The sequence below is a fragment of the Chiroxiphia lanceolata genome, chromosome 12, assembly GCF_009829145.1.
Source record: "Chiroxiphia lanceolata isolate bChiLan1 chromosome 12, bChiLan1.pri, whole genome shotgun sequence".
NCBI lineage: Eukaryota > Metazoa > Chordata > Aves > Passeriformes > Pipridae > Chiroxiphia > Chiroxiphia lanceolata.
In genome coordinates this window covers 1,721,425-1,743,664 of record NC_045648.1, presented here as the reverse complement: position 1 = coordinate 1,743,664, position 22,240 = coordinate 1,721,425, and the positions used below count along the sequence as shown (strand labels likewise).

The 22,240-nt window shown below is 45.4% G+C and overlaps 1 protein-coding gene across 4 annotated transcripts in view; it reads left to right on the top strand.

Moving 5' to 3' along the window:
• SMAD3 (SMAD family member 3) overlaps positions 1 to 22,240 on the top strand; it is a 68,971-nt gene that overhangs the window by 27,159 nt on the left and 19,572 nt on the right. For all 4 annotated transcript variants that reach the window (XM_032700109.1, XM_032700110.1, XM_032700112.1 and 1 more), the window contains exon 2: positions 21,877 to 22,070. In XM_032700109.1, the coding sequence (XP_032556000.1) occupies positions 21,877 to 22,070 (194 nt within the window). The remainder of the gene's footprint in view (positions 1 to 21,876; positions 22,071 to 22,240) is intronic.

Genomic DNA, 22,240 nt, shown 5'->3' with positions numbered 1-22,240 from the left:
CGTGCTGTTTGTCAGCGTGAGGGGAAGGTTTCTTGGTGAAGTGTGAAGTCTGCAACGTGGGTACTTGAGTTTGGTTTTGTGTTTGCTTTCTTGGACAAGCTCCAGGGCAGCTCTTCTCCTCTGAGTAACTCTGGAGGCCTCCTGGACGGGCTGAGCACATGGAATTCCCACAAGAGACACTCCAAAAAAATTTTTTTTTGAAATAACAGCCAATTAATACGAGACTGCTGTTGTGTAGACTCACTCTGTACTCATTCAAAATATATTTGATTATGCCAAACCACACAGAATAGATGGGACAAAGACATTAAAATTTGCAAGGGAGGGGTCAGTATTTCATTTTCCCAGTGACCTGTGAGAGACCCAGTGACTGGTCAAGGGCAATCCACAGAATTCACTGCTGGAACGACATGGGAATGATGTGTAAGCCTTGGACTGTGAGAAGGTTTCTTAATGATTTTTTTTTTTTTAAGTTATACTAAACAAACCTATACACAGACATGACTGGCCTGATCCCAAGCCCGTGTGCATTCCACAAACTCTTCCTGAGCTTTGGATCAAATCCTGAGTCTCCAAAGAGGAACAAGGGAGTTGCTTGTTGGGACTGTGTGTGTCTGTCTGTGCTGGGCTCTGCAGGGGTGGGATGTGCAGGATTGCACCCATGATCTCTACTCATACTTCTACAAGGTTTTAGGCAGGAGGAGTGTTAACAAAGTAGAGAAACTATTAGAAATGTCTATATTAGAATAGTGTATATATAATAAATGTTACTGTTTACTGTTGTTAAGAAGAATTTCCTGTCTTGTCACTGTGAGATATAAGATAAAGTTTATTATTTCTCTCCGGGCATGACCCGGGCTGATGTAGCACCCAAAAACTGCTGGGGACTTCTGAGCCCTGCAGGGCTGCAGGCACAGTCATCTCTTCCACTCACCCCTGCTCACAGCTTTGCTTTTTTAGGGGAAGGGAAGACTCAGTCGTGGGCAGGCCTAACTTATTCAACTAATTCAACTAATTGCAGTTGTGCTCGAGCTGGATTTCTGTGATGAGGTCAGACATGCTTTAATGTTGCCTCATATATCCCTCTCTCTCTCCTTTCCTGCCTTCTTTTGGGGAATAACAACACAGATCCCTGCTTAAGTTAGGCATGGGAGGGACTAAACTGCAGAGGAAGCTGATATTAAACCTAAACTAATTCCTGAAGTGGCTGGGGTAGGATTGGTCTGGTGGGAAATCTCTCCTGCTGCCACGTGGAGTTGTAATGGGTCAGGATGTGCCAGGAGGGATGTCAGCAGTTGGAAAAGCAGTAGGTACCTTGCAGGGTTGAATGAGGAGGATGAAGTAGGATTTTCAGCTGGAGCCCCTAAATTACTTAGAAGGTCTAAATTTTTTTTCCCTGAAAAGAAACTAATCTCAATGTGTAGGAGAAATGGGAGCAAAACTTGACTTGCCAAGAGTCATGGGCAGATCAGGAGGAGGAAAAGAGCACTGAGTAAAAAATGTTCATGGGTAAGGTATTTTTAAGGCAAATAAGTACAGCCAGTGAGTTATAGCTTGGAATTGGGAATATTTTTGAAATTTTATTGGTGAAATGTTTGGGCTCTCGGTGACTTCACTGGGGTAATTTTGGTCAATTATTTTATGTAACTGTCTCAGGGGTGGGTGCCCTCACAGCACGGAGGATCCTCTATCAGTTTGTATCCCACAGAATGGCTGAGGCTGGAAAGGACTTCTGGAGGTCATGTAGTCCAGCTCCACTGCTAAGGGGAGCAAGATTGTTCCCTACAAAGCTGATACTCGTGTCCTGAATTCCTTCTGGGCAACAGAACTCAGACCTGCCTTAAGAATTGAACCAAGCTTGGAAATGTCACAAAAAAATCTGAGTTTTACTGTGGAGTGTTGTGCCTTAGTAATATTCTCCAAGGTAACTGAACAGTCTGCCAGTATAATTTTATATCAGTTATAAATGTTGAATAATTTATAAGGGTGAAAAGGACATCCTTAGTGATCCTGCTGCATTGACAGTTGGGCTTCTGGCAAAACAAATGATGACAAAAATCACTTTAATTCACATTGTTGTGCCAAGGACTTCAGGCCTGGGGGAAAAGGAGAGTCCCAAAGTTCTGGGTGGGATTGCTGCCAGGTTGAAATACAGCCCCGTGCTTGCCCACCAGCAAATGACACAAATCCATGTGTTCATTAGAGCTGCAGTTAGATCATGGGTGAGAGTGAAAAAAGGACTTGATTGCATAAACAGAAACAGAACCCTGGTAACAATTGGTGGTTGAAAGAACAAGGAGAACAAAAAAGTCTTCCTAAATTGTTTTAACCAGGAACACCCCACATGAAGGAGAGCCTGTTCTTTGGGAATGCAGTCCCACAAGGACTGGTGAGTACATGCAGCCCACAATTCTGACAGGGTCAAACCATCGATTTTTCACAAGGCTTGTTCTTTATTTATTGTTTTGGGGGCTTGGGTTTGGGTTTTTGGCAGTGCAAGTTGCTTTAGCTCTGTGATCTTTGGGCATCGTTACTGGAAATGTGCATTTTTTTCGTCAATGAAGAACATCCACTTTGATATTTTTGGTGTTGTGCCACCTGTGTGGGCCATTCACTTCAGAGTTGGACTTCATGATCCTTGTGGGTCCCTTCCAGCTCAGAGTATTCTGTAAGTCCTGTCTGCTGAGCTATTTGCTTGAGTTCAGCTCATGGTGACCCTGACCTTCCCTTATCACTCTTCATCCTCAGCCATTAAGATTTCATGGGCTGCAATCTGTCATGAAATGCCATTTAAAAAGCATTTTGGGATGTAAATGAAACAAATAAAGCCCAGCAGCAGTTATTTAAAAGTATGATCTCTCTGCATTGTATGTGGAAGATCTTCAAATGAATGTTTGATATTACCTGGAAGAATAAAGACAAGGATTTAGGAGAGTTGAGTGAGATCCAGCTGCCTCCTGCACCTACAAACTCATCCTTCCCCAGAAGCTGAGCCCTCCTTCCAAGTGCTCCTTGCAGGGCAGCTTCTTCTCCTCAGGGTACCTCTGATTTATCATCTCCAAACTTCCCTGGAACCTGCTTCCCCAGTGTCCTCCTCCCTCCCTTGGTGCCACACGAGTGCTCTATCAGAGCTTTAGAAAGGGCCCGTTGAGCCTCTCGCCCTCCTGGCTCTGGCTCTTTGTGCCTTTTTCCTTTTCTAGATTTTCTGCCAGAGGGGTACCTTGGGTTCAGTTCAGGGAACTGCTGCTCCCTTGGGGTTTAGTTTCTTTTTCTGGGGCCAAATTGTGGCATGTGGCTGTTCTTTCTCAAGCCCGTGGCCCAGGGAAGCTGCAGCCTCCATCCCACCCTTCTCTCTCTTGGTTGCCCACACCCAGTTGGTGTCACTTGGTGCTGCTTTGCACTGAAAAACCTGATTAATCGACTAAAAAATCAAATATTATTATCAGCTTCTTGAGAAATATTCCATTCTTTGTAAGTGGAGACTTCCAGGGTTGGGCAGAGCCTTTTGTGCTCTTGATAGAGGCCAAACCACTGATTCCATGGGAATTTTTTTCCCATGTGTAGCAGTGAACGGAGCTGTTTGTTTGATGAAACCTGATTATTGCTGTGTTCTGGAAGGTGGATCCTGGATGACCACACTGCTAAAATAAACACACTGCTGAAGGAAATCAGCTTGTGGTTAATTAGCAGCGCAGAGAATGAATATGTATCAGTGCTCAGATGTTTGAATTGGAAGTGCTTTATGTAATTTTACAGGCTTGGGTGCTCTAACATTTTTTTCAAATGCCAAAGAGTGAAAAATGTATTTTTTAAAAGCCCCTTTGAAGGCAGATTTCTGTATGAAGCTGATTGAACTGAGGGCTGGTGATGTCATTTCCCACAAACTTGCTGCAAAATTCTCCTATAAAAGCCTTAATGGTAGGAAAACCACAGGAAAATGAGAGAAGCAAAGGCATGTGCCCAGGGAATAATGCCATCAAAGGTGGGGTAACACACACCACTCTTGCACCACTGACTGGAAAGGGCCCAGGTGGCCTTTCCCTAAGGAGGTCTTGGAAAATCTCCTGCTCTCCTTGAAGTTTGTGCAACGCTGCCATTTCTCAGCCAGGGTGTCTTGAGGATTCCTGTGATCCTGAGGAGAAGAAAACAGCCTCGTTGTAAAAGAGCCTTTTAAAACAAAATGTTCCATCGAGAGCAAGTTGGCAGCACCATCGTGGGCTCTCTTTGAAACGTCTGCTGATTTAAGGCACTTCTGATCTGCCTGATTTTTGAGCTCCTCTGGGATGTTTTCCTTTGTGGTTTCCCTTGGTGGTTTTTTTGGAGCGTGTGTTTTCCTCAAGTAGGATCTGAAGCAGCACAGGGGGCTCAATGCCATCACTGAGATGCCATTCTAAAGCCATATATATAAGGAAAATCCTGGCATTTTTACTGTTAGAGGAACCTCGTGTATGGAGCAGCTCAGACTCCGTGTGTGTGTGTGTGAAAGAAATCAAGTTTGAAAAATGCATCTCACTACATTTGCCCACACGTGTTGTAAACATTCTGTGCAAAATATAAGTCAAAGCTGTGACAAAGTAGAGCAAAATAATCTTAAAGAAGAAATGGAATGAATCTTTCTCTCTACCTGTCTCTGTTCCCTCCCCAAAATATCCAGCAGCCCGTTTTTAGAATGCTGTGGTAGAAATAACCCCCTGTATTTCCTGCAGATCTACTGGGCTGAATTTTGGGATTTTACTGGTGATGCTGAAGTCATAGAATCACAGAATCATAGAATCAGCTGGGTTGGAAGGGACCTCTGAGATCATCAAGTCCAACCCTTGATCCAACCCCGCTGTGGTTCCCAGCCCATGGCACTGATGCCACATCCAGTCTCATCTTAAAAACCTCCAGGGACAGAGAATCCACCACTTCCCTGGGCAGCCCATTCCAATGGCTGAGCACCCTCTCTGGAAAGAATTTCTTCCTAATATCCAACCTAAACCTCCCCTGGCACAGCTGAAGACCGAGCCCTCTTGTCTTGCTGATGGTTGCCTGGGAAAAGAGACCAACCCCCCCCTGGCTCCCTCCTCCTGTCAGGGAGTTGTAGAGAGTGAGGAGGTCTCCCCTGAGCCTCCTCTTCTCCAGGCTGAACAGCCCCAGCTCCCTCAGCCTCTCCTCACAGCACTTGTGCTCCAGTCCCTTCCCCAGCCTTGTTGCTCTCCTCTGGATCTGCTCCAAACCCAGCTGGGCTTGGGAAGCTTGGGCCAGGATTACCTCAAGTGGACAATCCAATGAAATTTGCTCCCAGAGAGCACAACAAGCCTCATTTTCTCTTGCCACAGACCTCGTGCAATGATTTTCCACTACCAGGGCCGAAATCTGTGCTCACCCAGCAGCCCTGGTTCATTCTTGCACAGGCTGGTCTTGGATCCTCAGCCCTGGAGGAAACATTCAGAGCCTTTTGGATGAAGGGAAAAAAAAAAGGAGGTACCTGCTGGCTGAGAAATCCTTTCTAGGGCATGGTAGGACTGGAGTAATGTTCCCTCTGTATCAGAATAACAGAGCTGGTCCTTCACACAGCCTGCTGCAACATCCTCGCTTATTTTTAGGGGAAAGGCTTTTGAAGTTTCCCTTTTCCATCCAGCGAGGTTTGGCCTGAAGTTTTTTCAACTATTCCAAGAAAGAAAATGAAATATTGACTTTAAGCACCTCAGTTAAATACCCCCAAGCCGTGAAAGTTCTCATTTAATAGGGGAAAGTTCTGTTTTTAATGCAGTAGTTTGCATTTATGAGAAAGATAAACCTAGTCTGAAGTAACTTTTCTCTGAGCCTTTTTTTGGTCGAATTTGATCAGTGGTTGAAGTTCCAGGAACACTTCAAACCAGGCACTTCTCATTGGCCATTTGCAAAATCACCTTCTGAGACCGAGGCTCTGGAAATGCATTTATTCACAGAATATGTCTTGCATTAGTCCTCAGTTGGCCAACAAAATTATCTGAGGCATGTCTGAGGCAGCTCCTAAAAAGAAACTTTAAAGGCATTACTGTTCTGGTGAAGATGATGCAATACACTGGAGCTATTATCAGTCTCCAAGTAAAATTAAATACATTCAAATGAGCTTGTTCTGAAGGGATTTGACTAATACAGAGCTTTTAAAAGAAGAGTTGCTTCTTAATTTATTGTGCCTGAAAGGGTAAAAGGCAAGTTTTACCCATCCCTGTTGCTGATCCCGGGTTTTCATGGGATGAAAAGGAGGTGACACATGATATTCCATGTTGTTTTCTGTCGTCTCACAGGCCAGGCCTACAATTGTCAAGCCTTTGCAGCAGGAAGCAAAATGCTAAATATGCTGACTTTTAGTCAGGTGCAGTTTTATTCAGGGCTTAGAAGAGAGTGGGGGTGAATATTCTCTTGAAATCAGCATTTGTAGTTGTTGCCTTGAGGTGCCGTAGACAGTGTTGCCTGCTGGGGCTGAAATAATAAGTGCTCACAAAAAAGAAAATATTTCAGGCCTTCTATTTTTATTTTTTTAAACCACTTCATTATCTGAGAGAACAGCAATGCTTAGAGATTTCAAAGCCTCTTTTATCCTGACTGAGCAAAGCCAAAGAGCTTCCTCAACCCATCTCCTTCCTGCAGGGCCCTCGCAGGAGATGCTCGGATTGAAGCAGTTGGATTTAACGGAGCTGATGCACAAAGTGCAGCAAATGGCTCCAGCATTCCGTGTTTCTGGAATGCCAGCGGGGGGTTGTTCCCTGGGGACCACACTTGGAGCTCTCCAAAGGCAGGAGGGGGTGAAGTGGCAGGGACACAGGAGGGAAGGGAGGCAGGTGGCTGACGATGGCACAGTGTATCCCAAACTTCTGCCTTCCCAGCCCTCTGGAGAACGTACTGTGTCTGTCAGAAAACAATTAAAAAGCCATTAGGAGGGAAATGCTTTTGCCCATCAGGCACCTGATGCAGCCACTGGATGCACCTTTAGCTTATGAGTCAGGAATGCTCCAGCCCCAGCCGTGGTCATGGAAGGATTGTCCCACTGCTGGTGTGCACCCAGGCCCTGCCCCAGCCCTTTCTTTTATTTTATTTTCTTTTATTTTTATTTTTAAATATTTTCTTTGATTTCCAACATCTGAAGAGTTGGCTCACTACCAGCTTTTTCCTGGGTTTCCAAATTATTGCCCCTTTTACTGGCCTGTGCTGCTTTTTTTTCCTCCACCAGAGCCATTCAGCAGTAGCTGGCTGAGCAGCCAGAGCTTTGACAGCAGTGAGATCCTTCTGTGTGGGAGTGTGTGGCCCTTTGGAAGTTTCAAAAGCAGAGACAGTCTTATCTTCCTTAAGAACAGGAGTAATGATAAAAACCAGATTTTAAAAAAAATCCCTGAAGAGTCTCAGTGATTTATCAAGGGTGATGTGCAGAGGAAAGCAAAAAGGGTTGGTGCTCTTTGCTTTACTGTTTCCCCACAACCTCCTCTTCCTGATGCCACTCTGTGATTTCCAGAAAAATGTATGTGTTTAGTTTTGTGCAAATCTTTTCCCCCTTTTTCTTCCCCTGTGTGTAAAAAGAAATGAAGTGTTTCCCGGGATTTGCCCACCTGGATTTTATCACCTGTGTTTTGAATTAATCTGATTAATTGCTGGAAGAAGAATGTGATGGTGGTGCTTCTGATTTCTTTTCCCCGTGAAGCCACCTCACACCTCTGGCTCAGAGGAACTCCTGGGATCAGTGATCCTTCCAGTTTGTCCATCTCAGTTACCTGCTGCAGATGGAAATCACATTTTCCTGGGTCAGGGACTTTCTCTTTTGTGCTGGTTCTGTGTTAGCCTCGATATTTGATTGGGGTTTAGTGGGGATTGGTGGGAACTACCACAAAACAATTGGCATCCTCAAAAGTCAGTGATTTAAAGGGCTGGAAAGGAATTCACTGAAATCATTCCATGTGCAAATGAGCACAGAGGGTTCAGGTGGAGAGCTCTGCCCTTCCCTTCCTGGAAGGGAACTCCAACTAACCTTTCAGGTTTTGGGAACCTGTTTCTGTTTGCCTTTTGAATACCCTCTTACACCTTAGAACTTTCCGTAGCTCTGGGCACATCAGAGGTTCTGAGCAAAGATTAGACTGTCTGGGTGCTCCTGGGTATTGTCCTGCCCGAGGATTGTTTGTGGCTTTTTGTTTTCAGGGCTGTTATGCAGTAACTGCATTCATGATTTCAAGTTTTGACTTCTGTTCTTGTGGTATTGAAACTCCTGGAGTGTTTCCAGTGTCCTTCCACACTTCCACAAGAGGAACCTGTCCCATGGATTTATAGAAAAGCTTTGAGACCAGTAGGGACAGTTTTGATAAGAATAAAAGCCCTAAAAAGAGCATAAACTTGGGTCTAATTCACCCAAATCTGGTAAAATTATGTCTGCCAGAACAAGACATGGATCTTACTTTGCTCTGGTGGAAAACTGTGTCCCCAGAGCCTCGCTTTTTTTTTAATTTCAGTTTGATATTTTGTCATTGCCTCATTTATGCTTAACAAAATATTTTCCCCTTCGAGCCCAAATATTGGGAGGGGGAAGGAGGAATGCAAAATAGAGTGTGCTGTAGTTACCCGGGGCACTTCTGCTCTAGCTTTGATTTCTGCACAGAGGAAGGAGATACCATCAGTAGCAGGGAGGTGGAGGAAGAGTGTTTTTAGACCTACAAAGCCCTGCAGTGAATCAGCACATCTCCAAGGGGGGTTCCCTGCTGTGAGTGATGCTGCAGGTGCTGGAACTGGAGCCCCGTTTCCCCTCCCCGTGTGCTGAGCCAGCTCAGCTGGGCTCCCACTGCCTTCCTTGTCCTTTTCCAGGAGAAAGCAGGATATCTGGGGCGAGGAGAGGGGCTCTGGGACGGATGGAGCTGCAGTTTGTTACAAACCACTGCCCTACTTTTTGCCATGGGTGGCCTGATTTGTACAATGGTGCCAATTCGCATCGGGGTGTTTACAGAGCAAAGACAGGATGTGCGCCGGGCTGTCTCAGTGCATTATCTGCTCCTGTTATATTTTTAGGCTCTTGCTCCCATGACAAAATATTCAGTGACAGTATATTTGCCCACAAGCCTTTGAAGGTCTGTTCTTGCCTCGTGGAAGAGCTCCCATTGTTTGGGGCTCAGCCAGCGTTTAAGCAGCAGCAGCGCCGCCTTTTACTTGTCATCTTCCAGAATGTTTCTAGAAACAAAACTTGGTGTTGCTCTCAGTGCCTCAGAAAGGGTGAGCTTGTGGCAGGCTGAGGGCTGATCAGTCCTCGTGCCAAACAAATTTGTGGGGAGTGTTATGAAAGGAGTGGGATGTGTGTGTGGTGCTCTTAATTACAATAAACAACAGCCTGTGCAGTAGCTGCTCTCAGGGGCTGCTCCTCAAGCTTGTCTGACACATAAGCCCTTATCCACAGTAGGGGGAAGACACTGGTGGTCCTCAGGTCATCCAGCAAAACAGGAGTAAAAATTGTTGTTGCAAGTGTTGGAGCTGAAATGTGAGAAAGTTGTGCTCGAAGGAGGAGCAGGACAGAGACTTCTGCTGTGAAGTTCTGGGCCAGACCTGTGGAACTTTCCACCAGCAGTGAGAGAACTAATTCCCCAAGCTCAGCATATTCAAAGCCTGAATTCAAAACTCATCTTTTCCATGAGTATTTTTTTTTTTTCTCTTCGCAAGCTCACAATGGATAAAAATAAAACCTTAAGAACTAATCCAGTTAAGCTTTTTCTTGCCGGCTGAGAAGAGAGAGAGGAGGAGGAACAATGAGCACTTTGTTTGGCTTTTGCAGTATCTGGTCAGTGGTAAAGGGGTCACATCAACATGGGTTGTTTGGAGCTGTATGTGCTGGTTTGGGTCTGGGTGGGACATTTGGGTGGGGATAGAACCAGGACAAAGCCTGGTGGGCTTGGGGACTCAGGAGACTGAAGAAGACAAATCCTCTCTTTCAGACTTATCTATAAATCAATTACCATTTGCTCCTTATTAATAATTTAGCTGCCAGGAGTGTGCTTATTGCTTTAGAAGAGGGGGAAAAAATTGAGACTGTCCCTGTGCTGAGGAGCTGGCAGGCTAAAAGATGCCAGACAGTACTCATGGGAATATCCAGGGAAAACTGTAACCATGGGCTATATTAATTACTTCAATAATTTTGCACCATCTTCCCCTGTAAAGCTTTTTATCTGTTTGCTTCCCGTTGATAGTGTTTGGTGCACTCAGACTTAACAGGTTTTCTGTGCTCCAGTGGAACACTGCACAAAGCAGGGAGAGGGGCTGAGGTGGGAGGGAAGAAGCCAAAGGGAATCATGTGGTGGATGTACAGTCTGGGCAAGGAATTTGGGAGGAGCGTGGAGAAGCTGCAGTTGGGGTGAGCTCTCAAGTGTGACATAAAAGAGGGCTGGAGTGCTTTGAGGACAAGGTTCTGGGCTGTTTGCACTTAATACCTCATAGAAGATACTGGACAGTTTAAGAGAGGAGTGTGATTGATGGGTCAGAGTGATAATTTTAGCAGCTGTGTTTTTTGATGGGTTGGAAGAACAAGATATTTGTCTGATGTTCCAGAGAAAGGAGGAAGGGATTAGCTGGGACGAGATAAGGACAGGCAAGTTGTTTTGATTGCTAAAAGGGAAAAGAAGGGATAGATCTTCACTTGCTTTGGGGGTTTGTGTTTTTTTTTTTTGTTTGGGGTTTTGCTTCTTGGGCTTGGTTTTGTTTCTTTGGGTTTTTTTCTTAAATTTTGTTCAGGAAAATATATCAAGGTACAAGTAGTGAGCAAAATAGAAAATGGTTGGGAAGGCAACTAGAGGTGGTCTGGAGCAGTGGTTCCAGGTGATGGGTAGATCTCTAAGCAAGGGTTAATGCAGCAAGTCTGTACCAGGATGGGGATGAAACTGGGTTTTCTGCCTCCAGTTGCAGACAGTGGCTTTGCCATTGCACCAGCAGTGCTTAACCAGTGCAGCAGCAGCCAAGTGTGAAAGGCAAGGAATAGAACCCTGGAAAGGTTTGGGTTGGAAGGGACTTAAAGTCCATCCTGTTCCACCCCCTGCCATGGGCAGGGACACCTTCCACTAGCCCAGGTTGCTCCAAGTTCATCCAACCTGGCCTTGGACACTTCCAGGGATCCAGGGGCAGCCACAGCTTCTCTGGGCAACCTGTGCCAGGGCCTTCCCACCCTTCCAGGGAAGAATCCCTTCCCAATATCTCATCCAAACCTCCTCTCAGTTAGTGTGATGCCATTAAGACGTGGCACAGAGCCTGAGTTCCCAGGCTCAGTGGGATGTTGGGTTTGTGAGCATGGAGAGCTGCCAGTGCTCTCCCTTTCTGCAGGCAGGAGCCTCTGGCACAGCCCACGGCTCTCCCGTCCTTGCCATGTGTCTGAGCCCTGCTCTGGGATCAGTTCAGCTCCGTGGCACACTGGGCACTGCAGTGGCCTTTCCCTGGAAGCAGCTAGGGGTGACTTCAGGAAGCCTGCACACTCGGAGGTTTGGGAATGGGATAAGGAAAGAAGAGAGGAGCTGGACTTGCCAGTGTTTAATGTCTCATCGAGAGAGGGAGTTGGATCCTGTTACAAAGGGAGCAGACGGTGCAGACTCTTAGTAAATAGAGTGAGTGCTGTGAGGAGGAGGAGGTGTGATTGGTCACTGCCTGTGTGTGTTATAGAGCAATCGAATTTGTTTCTCAGAGTTGTTTTTTTGAGGATAGAGTGGGTGTGTGGACCAAAGGCTTAGTCACGAGGGGAGGGGAAAGAAAACTGTCTTGACTTGTGAAATCAAGTATTTGTGACTTATCCCATTGTGTCCCTGTCTTTGTGTAGTTTTTGTCTTCACTCACATGCTGTAGGAGCGAGCAGTGCTGTTGGACCTGTGTTTGGCACCTATTCCTTTTTGTAGCATCCAGGCATTCCAGGGGCATTCCTGCTCTTTTGCACCCTTGGTCACCCTTGGCTTGCTCTCCCTCATGCCCTGGACAGCCCAGGAAGTATTTAGGGAAGGTGTAGGTAGTGAGACATCTCCCAATCCACAGAACCCGGAGGGTTAAAGCCCTGTGGATGATTCAGTGGAAAGCCCTCTGTTCTGAGTCACTGGTGATCCAGGGACCCAGCAAGTGCATTTTGCTGCTGAAGAGAAGACAGAAAAAGGCCATAATTGAGTGTTACCTCCATATGCCTCATCGTGTCGGTTTGGAGGAGCTGGGTGGTGTTCCTGGGTCTCCTGTGTTCCCCCAGGAGTGGTGATTATGGCTTGCTCAGAAGGTTTGATTGGGGGTGACTGTGGTGGTCTTTGTGTGGAGCATCAAAGTGCTGCAGTGTTGGTGTTGGCCGTGACACCGAGAGCTTTGGTGTCACTCTCGTCCTGGCTGCACCACAAAGAGGGACAGATCTATTTGTACCCTTTATAATTTTGAAAACACTTTAGGCCTTGAAAGAACCGAAAGTTGTTTTGTGTTCTGCGGATTCCCCTTTCAGGGCACGGCAGAGGGATGTTGGGCTGCTCCTTCAGGCCGGGAGGGATCTCTCCTGTGGCTTCAAAGAGCTTCCAGTCTTTATCTGGCATTATTGGCCAGGCCAGTGCTCTTGGAGGTTTCCAGATGGCCAGGTGGTGTGAGGGCTGTGTGGTTACAGGATGGGAGCAAAGAGGAGGAGAGCTGTGCTCCAAACAACATTCCTTGCCCCTTTTGTGAGTGCCAGAACCTCACACACCAGTCCAGCCAGTCCTGTGTGGTTGGCATTGAAGGCATCAGCCAAGAGGGGTGAGAAAGGAAACCAGGAGGAAAAACATCCCTTGTTTCTGGAATTCTGCTCGTGATTTTCCATAATTTGGCTGATAATGACTGGCAGTGTCACTGTCACCCTGGAGCAGCTGCCAAAACCACCAGGTGCTTGTCCCCTTGAGTCACCTTGGCCTACCAAGGTTTGACAGAGGACCATGTGAAGTTGCCCTGAAAACCAAAAGCAGCTTTAAAATGTGCTCTGGCTTTTTTCAAGTACAAACTAATATTTACCTGTGAGTCTGCTTCCCTCCTTGTTCCCTCTCCTTGGCAAGCTCAAGATCTGCTTCTGGTTTAAGCTTCATGTTGAAGCATTTATGCAGTGAGGTTCCCAGGACGTGAATATCAAATATTCCTTTGAGTTCAGAGAGAGGGAAGGGGGAGATGACAACAGCAAGAAGCCACCTGAAATGGCTCTCTGTTCCTGAAATGGGAGTTTGGATGCAGTTGATATTTTCAGCTGTTCTTTATGGACACCTCATGGAAAACTTTTGAAAAACATCTCATTTGGGAACAGCTCTGTCTCCTGTGGTGGTTGAAAGGTGACCTGTTTTCATGCTGGGTTTGGTTGTGTTGGTTTTTTTTTTTTTCTGTACTGTTCTTTAGCCTCAAGCTTTTATTACTACTGACATTTACGTGAAAATTAGGTATTTGTTTGTGTTGATTTCAGCTTTCTTCCTGCTCCATTTGATGTCACAGCAGCTGGATTTCCATGAGAGCAATAGTAATGATAAAGCCCTTACAGGAAAGACCCCGTGCACGCACACGCTCCAGATCCTGTTTGGATGATAAGAATGACTTAGCGTGATCTGAGACGTGCTTCAGAGAGCTCTTATTCATGCCCTGCTCTCCCACACATCCTGCATTAGTCAGAGCTGAGCTTTGAAATTAGACAGCCTCGCTCCCAGCCATAGCACCACTGAGAGCTGGGGCAGTGTAGGGCAGGGAAAGAGGGAAGGAGAGAGGGAAAACGTCTGCGGTGGTGCTGCTTTCCCTCAGACAGACACGGGGACGTGGGGCATCCAGGCGGCAACACCACGGAAAAATGTGATTTTTGGCGGGCGAGGGAATTCCTTGTGCCTTGCAGCCTGGGGAAAACGCTCTTCCCCCTCCTTTACCCACAGTTTTGGGTTGGTTTTTTTGTTTTTGTTTTGTTTTTTTTTAAAGTTTAATCTGTAATTTAGGAAGGCAGAATTGGGCTTCCATGAATCAGATAATTATGTTGGCCGGAGGGGATGGCTGAGGGAGTGACTTTCTCTGGCTGCTGAGCTGTAAGGCTGCGAGTGGCAGCCTGAAAACAAGCCTTTCATCTGATCTGGAGAGTTACTAGAAGAAAGGAAGCTTTCAGGTAGGCCACATACACAGCTTCCTTTTTGCTGGTAAGGGTTTTAGATGAGGGGAAAAAAAATATATATCTTTCAGGTGAGGCATTTTCCACCTCTGTGTTCCAAAGAACCCTCTTTTCTCATTGTACAGGACCAATCCCCCCAATAAAAGTAACAAGGCCCTCACACCACCTCCCCTCCTCAGATGTGTTGTAAAACCTGATTATGAGACAGAGAAGTTTACAAAGTCGTTCCTCCAAACAGACACCAGTTTCTTGCAGAGTCTCTGATTTCACCAGTAATTACAGACACAAGAGACTGTAAAATATTAACTTGGGTGAGCTTTTAATGAGGCGTTTGGTGTGAAATGTGCAGCGTTCCCCCGAGAGCTCGCGCTCCTCGTGCAGGTTTGGATTCCTCCTGCACTGCTGGTGACTCATAATGAAGGAAGTAGAGAGTTGTAAAATTAACACAACCTTCTTCCACTACCCTTTTCACCTCGGCACACACCTTCTGTTAACTCCTTGTGGGAGCTCCGGGGTTTGTTTGGGCGCTTCTGTGTCATGGGGATTAAGGAGGGGAAAGCCTGTGGGAATCTACTCCGGGACATGGAAGTGATTCACGCAGGGCTGATTCATGGACAACTCGCAGGATGCAGGAGCGGGTCGGAGGCTGGGGAAGCTCCGCTGGAAAAGAGAGGTGGTTGGTTGTTTGGGAAAAAGGGGAGAGGGTGAAGCCTGAGGAACCCACAGGAGAGTTTGTGTGAGCAAAGCTGAGCAGCCTCATGGAGAACAGCCACTGCTGTCCCCTGGATCCCAGAGGACACCCCTGCGGAGGGAGGAGGTGGGATGGAAGTGGGAAGGTTTGTGAGCCCAGACCCCCTTGTTTGTGGTGTGCTGTTAATTGGCACTGGCTGTGTGAATAATTACAGATGTGAGCTGCTGTTAAACCAGCCTGAAGAGCTGTATAATGTAGAGCCAGAGGAGTTAAGGCAAGGCTTAAAAGGCCTTGTAATTCCGGAGAGTATTGATCTCGGCCTTAAGTACCTGAGCTGCTTTGGAAAACGGGAGATGAACACTCTGGAAAATTTCACCCTGCATCTTGTTCTCTGTGTGGGGGAGGCCCAAACACAGATGTCAAACCTGGAAATAGCTGCTTTTCAAATTACAGGAAAAGCAGCAACATTTTCACTGTATAATAAAGAAAATAACAGCAATGAACCTCGAGTAGCCTCAAACTATTCAAAACAAGATAATTGGAGGCTGAAGCACATGGTATTTTTAGTTATATCTGCTATAAAGTAAACATGTTCTTTGTCCAGGACCACCAGAAATGTTTCCATACGAAATGCTGGCTTTGTCCCAACTTGATAGAATGCACAAACATTTGTCTGAGGAGCCAGTTCCGACTCCTGGTATTTATACGAAGTTTCTGTGGAATTGTATATATTGGGAAGGAGAGTCCAAGGCCTTAAAACTGTCATTTTTCCACACTCCCTCTGATAATCCCTTTTGCTTTTGTTAGCAGACGGTTCTCTTTGGGGCAGCAGTTCTTGGTGTGGGACTTCTGTCTAAACACTGTGCAGCACATTAGCTTCTCTTCTCTTCCAGCAATTAAGAAGCATTTTCTTTTCTGGGTTCTTTTACTCTGGTTTTAGCTGGGCTATATCAACAGCTGATGCTAATTTGCAAAACTCTCCTGACTTCAGTGAAAACAGGAAGATTTTTTCCATACAGTATCAAGAAGATGCATGTAGAAAGTGGGTATTAAATGTAAATCAGTGTAAGTACCATGGAAGCTAACAGAATAAGTGAATTTTACAGCAGCTTTTTTTGCCTTTTTTATTCTTTTTGGTGGCCAGCAGGACCATGTGCTCCAGTTAGTAAGTCTTTCCTGCCAGGGTTTTGTTTTAAATGCACTCTGTGTTGTGGCAGATTATCTGAGTCTCGTTGGCATTTCCATCCATCCATTTTCTCCTTCTGAAACCCCTCTGAGTGTACAAATACAGCCCCATCAGCATGGCTGGAATCTCCTGGGAGAGAGGAAGTTGCTGGTTGGCTCGGATGAAAGTGTGTTGGGTTTTGGATTTCACGATTGGAGTTAAAAACAGGATTCTGGGAAGAAATGACGGGCTCTGATGATAAATGGCTTTTCAGAAAGGCACGTTCCTGTCGAGAGGCTGAACCTCTTCTGTGCCTCCTTCCTCCACCCCCAGGCCCCTAAAGGCTCAGGCACATATAAATTTAGACGAGTCTGACACAGATTTGGGCAAATAAACTTTGCTGAAATAAATACAAGGGCTAGAACTGCTCAGAAAAAAAGGGTTTTCATGTTTAAAGACAACTGGGAAAGGGCTTGGAAGTGATACCTTCAGAAATACAGATTTTAATTAGATGCCTAATTCTCTACTGTGCAATGGCAGAGATATTGGAATATATATTAAGAAGTTTAGAACTGGGTTTATAATTAAGCCTTAATTAAGCATTAGGATGTATTCTGTCCTGTCTGGGGTGGGAGGGTGAAGGACATGCATGGTTGGGCCTCTGAGGTGTCAATCTTCTGTGCCCTGGCTATCAGAAAAAGGAGGAGGTGAGAGATGGAGGGGCATAAAATTACCAGATGGCTAAAAATAGAGGGAAGGGAGCTGGGTTTGGGAGCCACCAGCCAATATCCTGTAGCTGGGGCAGAGGCAGAAGGGGTGTAAATAACAGAGATCACTAAAAAGCACCGAGGGAAAAATAGGTGCATCATGATACTGCAGGACAAAACAAGAGCTATGTGGAGCTTTAAAGAAATGTAAATTAAACTGAGTTCTGTGCAGGCCAGGAGGGAGGAGAAGGGGACACAGCTCGGGGAGGAGAGGACGAGCAGAGGCGGCTGCAGAGCAGCAACAATGGGCAGCCAGTTTATGGTAAACCAATAAAACCTACTTATGTCTGAATCTGAAATTAGACTCCAAAAAATACGGTCTCAAGGCACCTGCTAAAGTGCTTAGCATTACTGGAATCTTAATAAATGACTCATGCTGTCAGAATCTGATCCTGACATCAACTCTCCGGGCTGTGTTTCTTCAGCTCTGGGGGGGCAGGGAAGGGGAAGGCTGCAAAGGAGAAAAGACTCAGGGATGGAAAATGGGTTGTTTGAAGCCCCCCTAAGAGATCTTGGTGATTTTTGTATTGTCACCTCAAACCCAGAGCAAAACGAGACTCGAGCAGAAGAATAACCAGAAGCACCAGAAGAAACAGGAATTGCTCTTTGCCTTTACCTGATGCTGCTGGAGGTTGTTTTGTAGAGGGTGTGTGGTTTCCTTCCAAACCCAAAGGCTTTTTTAGAGGGAAGAACAAGCAGATGAGAGTTACTAGCACAGGATAGAGGTGATCATTGGTAACACTGAGGGGTAGATGAATTCCTCATTCCTGCTCTTGGCTCTGACACAAACTTGTTCTTTGCTTTGGGATAATCCTTTAACTCCGTTGCTTTGAGGGTGGTAAAAACCTGCCCTCTCCATAGAGGTGTGTGGCAAATTCCACGTGTGTTAATTATTTTAATCTCCTATAAATCTAGGTGTTAAACAAAAGGATTCATTATTAGTTTCCTCTCTGGCAGCGATTGCAAACCTCAACTTGACACAGGGACTTTTATGTCTAGAACTTGAGTGACAGTCCTGCTAAAACTGCCCCAGAACTTGGAAAATTCAGCCAGGCCGAGCAAATGGAGGGGAAAGAGATGGCAAGGGCTCAGCTCTGGGGTTACAAATGTGCTGTGTGGGGCATTTTTTAATTCACTCTCGTTGATTTGGCCGGGATTCAGGGAAAGTTGAGATTTTATCCAACTTCTCAGTGAAGGCCTGTGCACACTGCAGAGCTCTGCACACAAAAGCCAGACTGCTACAAGAAGAAATGCTTATTTTGCTGGTGTAGAGCAGACGCAGGGCCAGGGAGGAACCACTTCTCATGTTTAAGAGAAAATCACAGCCTATGGCCGTAGTTCTTGGTGCATTTTAAAGCAACTTATTTGTCATGGCTTTAAAAACCAGCTTCTCCTCGTGGTTTTTAAAATGCATAACTTCACCTTTTCCTTCCTGGTTGTTTTTCTTTTTTTTCCTTCCCTCTTTTTTGCACGTCTTGGTGTCACTGGATACTTGAGCTTTCAGGCATTTTGCTCTCTTGGAAGATTAATGGCAGGGATATAAAGCTGTTGGGCTTTGCAAACAGGAGTCAATGTGCCTGAATGGGGAAGGGAGAGATCTCTGAGAGATTTAAACTGAAGATTTCTAAGCTTGACAAAAATATCTGTAATCACTTATATTTTATATATTTACATATTTGCTTAATATATAATATATAAGCAAATATATAATTATATAATATACAATTATAAAGTATACAGATATAAATATCTGTAATAACTTTTTGCTTATATTTTTATATATACTTGCTTAATATATATGTTTTATATATATATATTTGCTTAATTACTGCTGCAAGTCCACTGATTTCAGCTTTACTTCTGAAGAAGGAGGAAGGGCAGAAGGAATAGTTTCATTATCCATTTAGATAAGGAGAGGTACAAAATGCTCAAAGAGTAACAGAAAATAACAAAACCTTTGAGAACGTGGGGTGGGTTTTTTGTCTTTCGCAATCCAGGATCTTACAAATTAAACACGGTTAAAAAAAGCAACCACAGAACAAACCCAACCAGAAAAAAAAACCCCAACGACAACAACAAACCCCAAACAACCAGAAAAAAACCCCCCAATCAGGCCTGGAAATCAAATTCATGTTGTGCAACGTGATATTCTATTTACTCCTCGTTCTTTTTCAGGGGATTTTTTAAAAAACAGAGCCTCAGTGTTTCTGTCATTCCTTTTTTCCCTCCTTTCTCTGTTTTTGCTATTAAATGTCCCTGTTGCCCTTTGCTCTTTGAGAGAGCCAGAGCAGCATTTTCATGTGTTAAACTCTGCTAGTAAATGGCTTGTTACAACATCTAAGGATGGATCAGTCCTACAGGTGGTTTTCTGGTTGGTTCTCGTGGCCACCTTGCAGTGGAGAGACACTTTTAAGACATAAGTGTCCCACCAAAAGAAATGGTTCTGCTTTTGGAAAGAACCAACACTGAATTTTTGGCCAGAGAATATTGATAATTTGAAAAGAAACCCTGTTAAATAGTATGGAATAATGAATGTATTGAGTCAGTTGTCCAGGGAGATCTGCTCCACACAGGCTGGTTCAGAGAGAGGGAAGAGGGAGGAACAATTGAACATCCCAGTGGAAATTTTGGTGCTGAGATTCTGCTCATTTTCATGAAGCCAAGCCATGCTCTTGGGTGTTTTGGGGAGTAGTTCGGCCTTGAAGATCATCTTGTGCTTCAGACCAGGCCCAAGAAGGGCCAGAAGCTGTTTGTGCCATTGTTTATGATCAGATTACTCTGCACAGGGAGGTGAGACATGAATTTGGGGCACCCCTGAGGGCTTTAGCAGAGCACAGTGTCTGCTCTGCTCATCTCATCTCCTGTCCCATCTCAGCCACACCAGCTGTTTGTTGCTTTGGAGAAAATACTCCTTGAGCGTTGAGGAAAATATTCCTTGAGGGTTGAGGAAAATACTCCTTGAGGGTTGAGGAAAATATTCCTTGAGGGCTGAGGAAAATACTCCCTGAGGGTTGAGGAAAATATTCCTTGAGGGCTGGGGCAGGACAGCCACGTTCTTCCCCAAGATGTTGTTTTGTCCCAAGTCCCTTCATGGGGAGCGTGAGGAGAGATTTCACAACCATAAAACCACAATTAGCCCCCGGGGCTTTGGGGAAATCTGATTTCTTGTACCATATCTCCTTATTGAGGGGAGAGGGGAGAAGGGGAGGTTGTATTTGAAAATAAAACATATGGCTGTGTCATTTTAAGAAGTCTTTTTAGATAAGATTGTAGAGAGTTCCATTTCTTTCTGCCTTAGGGACAGCATTCAGGCCAGAGCCCTGGGATGAGGGGAAGTGCACTTTCCCCTCCTGCTCACTGGGAAGCTGGTTGTTATAGAGAGTTTCTTCTATCCTGGGAAATGTAGGGAGATACCACTCCTTGCAAAGAATCCCCAAGTCAAAGATATTTTGTGTGAGTTCAACCCAAATCTGTCAGTGCTGCTGTGACATCCATGTGCTGATGGTGACTGGGAGCAGGAATAACACTTCTCACCATTGTGTCTCCTCTGGGATATTTGGAATAATCTCTCTGAGTCTTCTCTCTTCTCCTTTCTTCTCTCTCACATCCAAGATCTCCTGCCAGGCAGGCAAAGAAATGTGAAGACAGAATAGAGAATCAGTCCTGGTTTGCTCCTTGCCTCAGCCTCCTCCCTTTTTGTTAAATTTAGTGGGTATTCTCACACTCTCATATATATTTTTTAAAAAATTTCCCAACCTGATTAATTTTGAGGTCACATAAGTCCAGTCATGGCCCAATTGAAATCAATACCCAAATTCCCACCTTCCACAGCAGTTCAACTCTGCACACTGGTGCTTTCCCTGTGAATATTCCACCTGGGAAGAGCAGGTTTTGGCTTTCCTGTCTTTTTTGGCTTTTTGCCTTCCTCAGTGTTTTAGCAGTGTTTACAAGAGGTGTGTGTGATACCAAGCTCTGCCAGAGAAGCTTTTGGGAAAACTCTCTTAGGGCAGCCAAGCTTAGAGCAGCCTCTTGGAATAATTGTTTATGTGTTTTGGTTTGGGTGTGTTTTTGGTTTGTGTTTTTTTTTTTTTTTAGCTTGGCTGCCAACACAAAGAACTGAGGGAAATAATTCCCAGTAAAAATTTCATTTTTCATGATTTTTTTTTTTTTACTCATTCTTTGACAAATTAAAACACAGAAATATTTCATTTCACCAAAGCCCTCAAGTGTTTCATTTGGGTCATTAAGAAAAGCAAGGGAAATGAAGGGTTAGACTTCAAAGGAAGTGCCTGGGGGCAGTTCTTGTTCATTCAGGATGGAGGAGACCCTGCTCCAGCTCTTTGCTCTGCTGGAGAGGAGCTGAACACACTTGTCTTGCTTCCCAGGAAGGTTTTTCCTAGGAAGAGGCTACTCAGGGGTGAGGATAGGATTAGATGAAAAATGAGCTGTTATTTGCTTTCAAGCTGCAGTTTGGGAAATGAAACTGGAAGCCTTGTTTGTTTGTAATGTTCCTGAACTTTATATAGATAAATTAGATAACTTGGAAGGAAAGATGATTTTTGTCCCATTGAAAATTCGTGTGTCCATGTTTAAAACTCCTCTTTTATTACCAGGCTTTAAGATGTAACACCTTTACATTCACAGCAGGAGTTGTTGAGAGCTGGGCAAACACCCTGTTTGTCAGGACACACATCAGTGTTTAAAAATACCACTAAATCAATGTATTCTTGCTTGCTTTTGTCTCTGCCTCCAAATTAGTCATAAAATTAGTAAATCCAGGGCAGGGTTGTTCTGTGGTGAGATACTGGGAAGGGATCCTTCCCTGGGAGGGTGGGGAGGCCCTGGCACAGGTTGCCCAGAGAAGCTGTGGCTGCCCCTGGATCCCTGGAAGTGTCCAAGGCCAGGCTGGATGAACTTGGAGCAACCTGGGATAGGGGAAGGTGTCCCTGCCTGTGGCAGGGGATGGGATGAGATGATCTTTAATGCCCTTCCAACCCAAACCAGTCTGTGATTCCATGATTTTCCAGTTTTTGGAGGTGGCCTGAAGGCTGGGCCCGGATCCCTCCCGGTGCCGGCGACCGGCACCTCTCGGGATCGCGTCGGGGTCGAACCCACGCGTTGTAATCCCCAGCTAAATCCTCCCATCCCTGTTTTGCTGCAGATCCCTGGATGGCAGGCTCCAAGTATCCCACAGGAAAGGCCTCCCCCATGTGATCTACTGCCGGCTGTGGCGCTGGCCAGACCTGCACAGCCACCATGAGCTGCGGGCCATGGAGATGTGCGAGTACGCCTTCAACATGAAGAAGGATGAAGTCTGTGTCAACCCCTACCATTACCAAAGAGTGGAAACCCCAGGTACTGCCAGATCCATGCCCAATCCTCCTCTTCTCCCTCCCAGCACGAGGGATTTCTAAGTGTGTTTCTACGTTGTATTTATTATTGATGATAATCTCTTTGCTGGAGGCGGTGGAATAATTTATGAATCTGCACCCAGGGGGGAAAATATCACTTGGAGTGGATGAAAT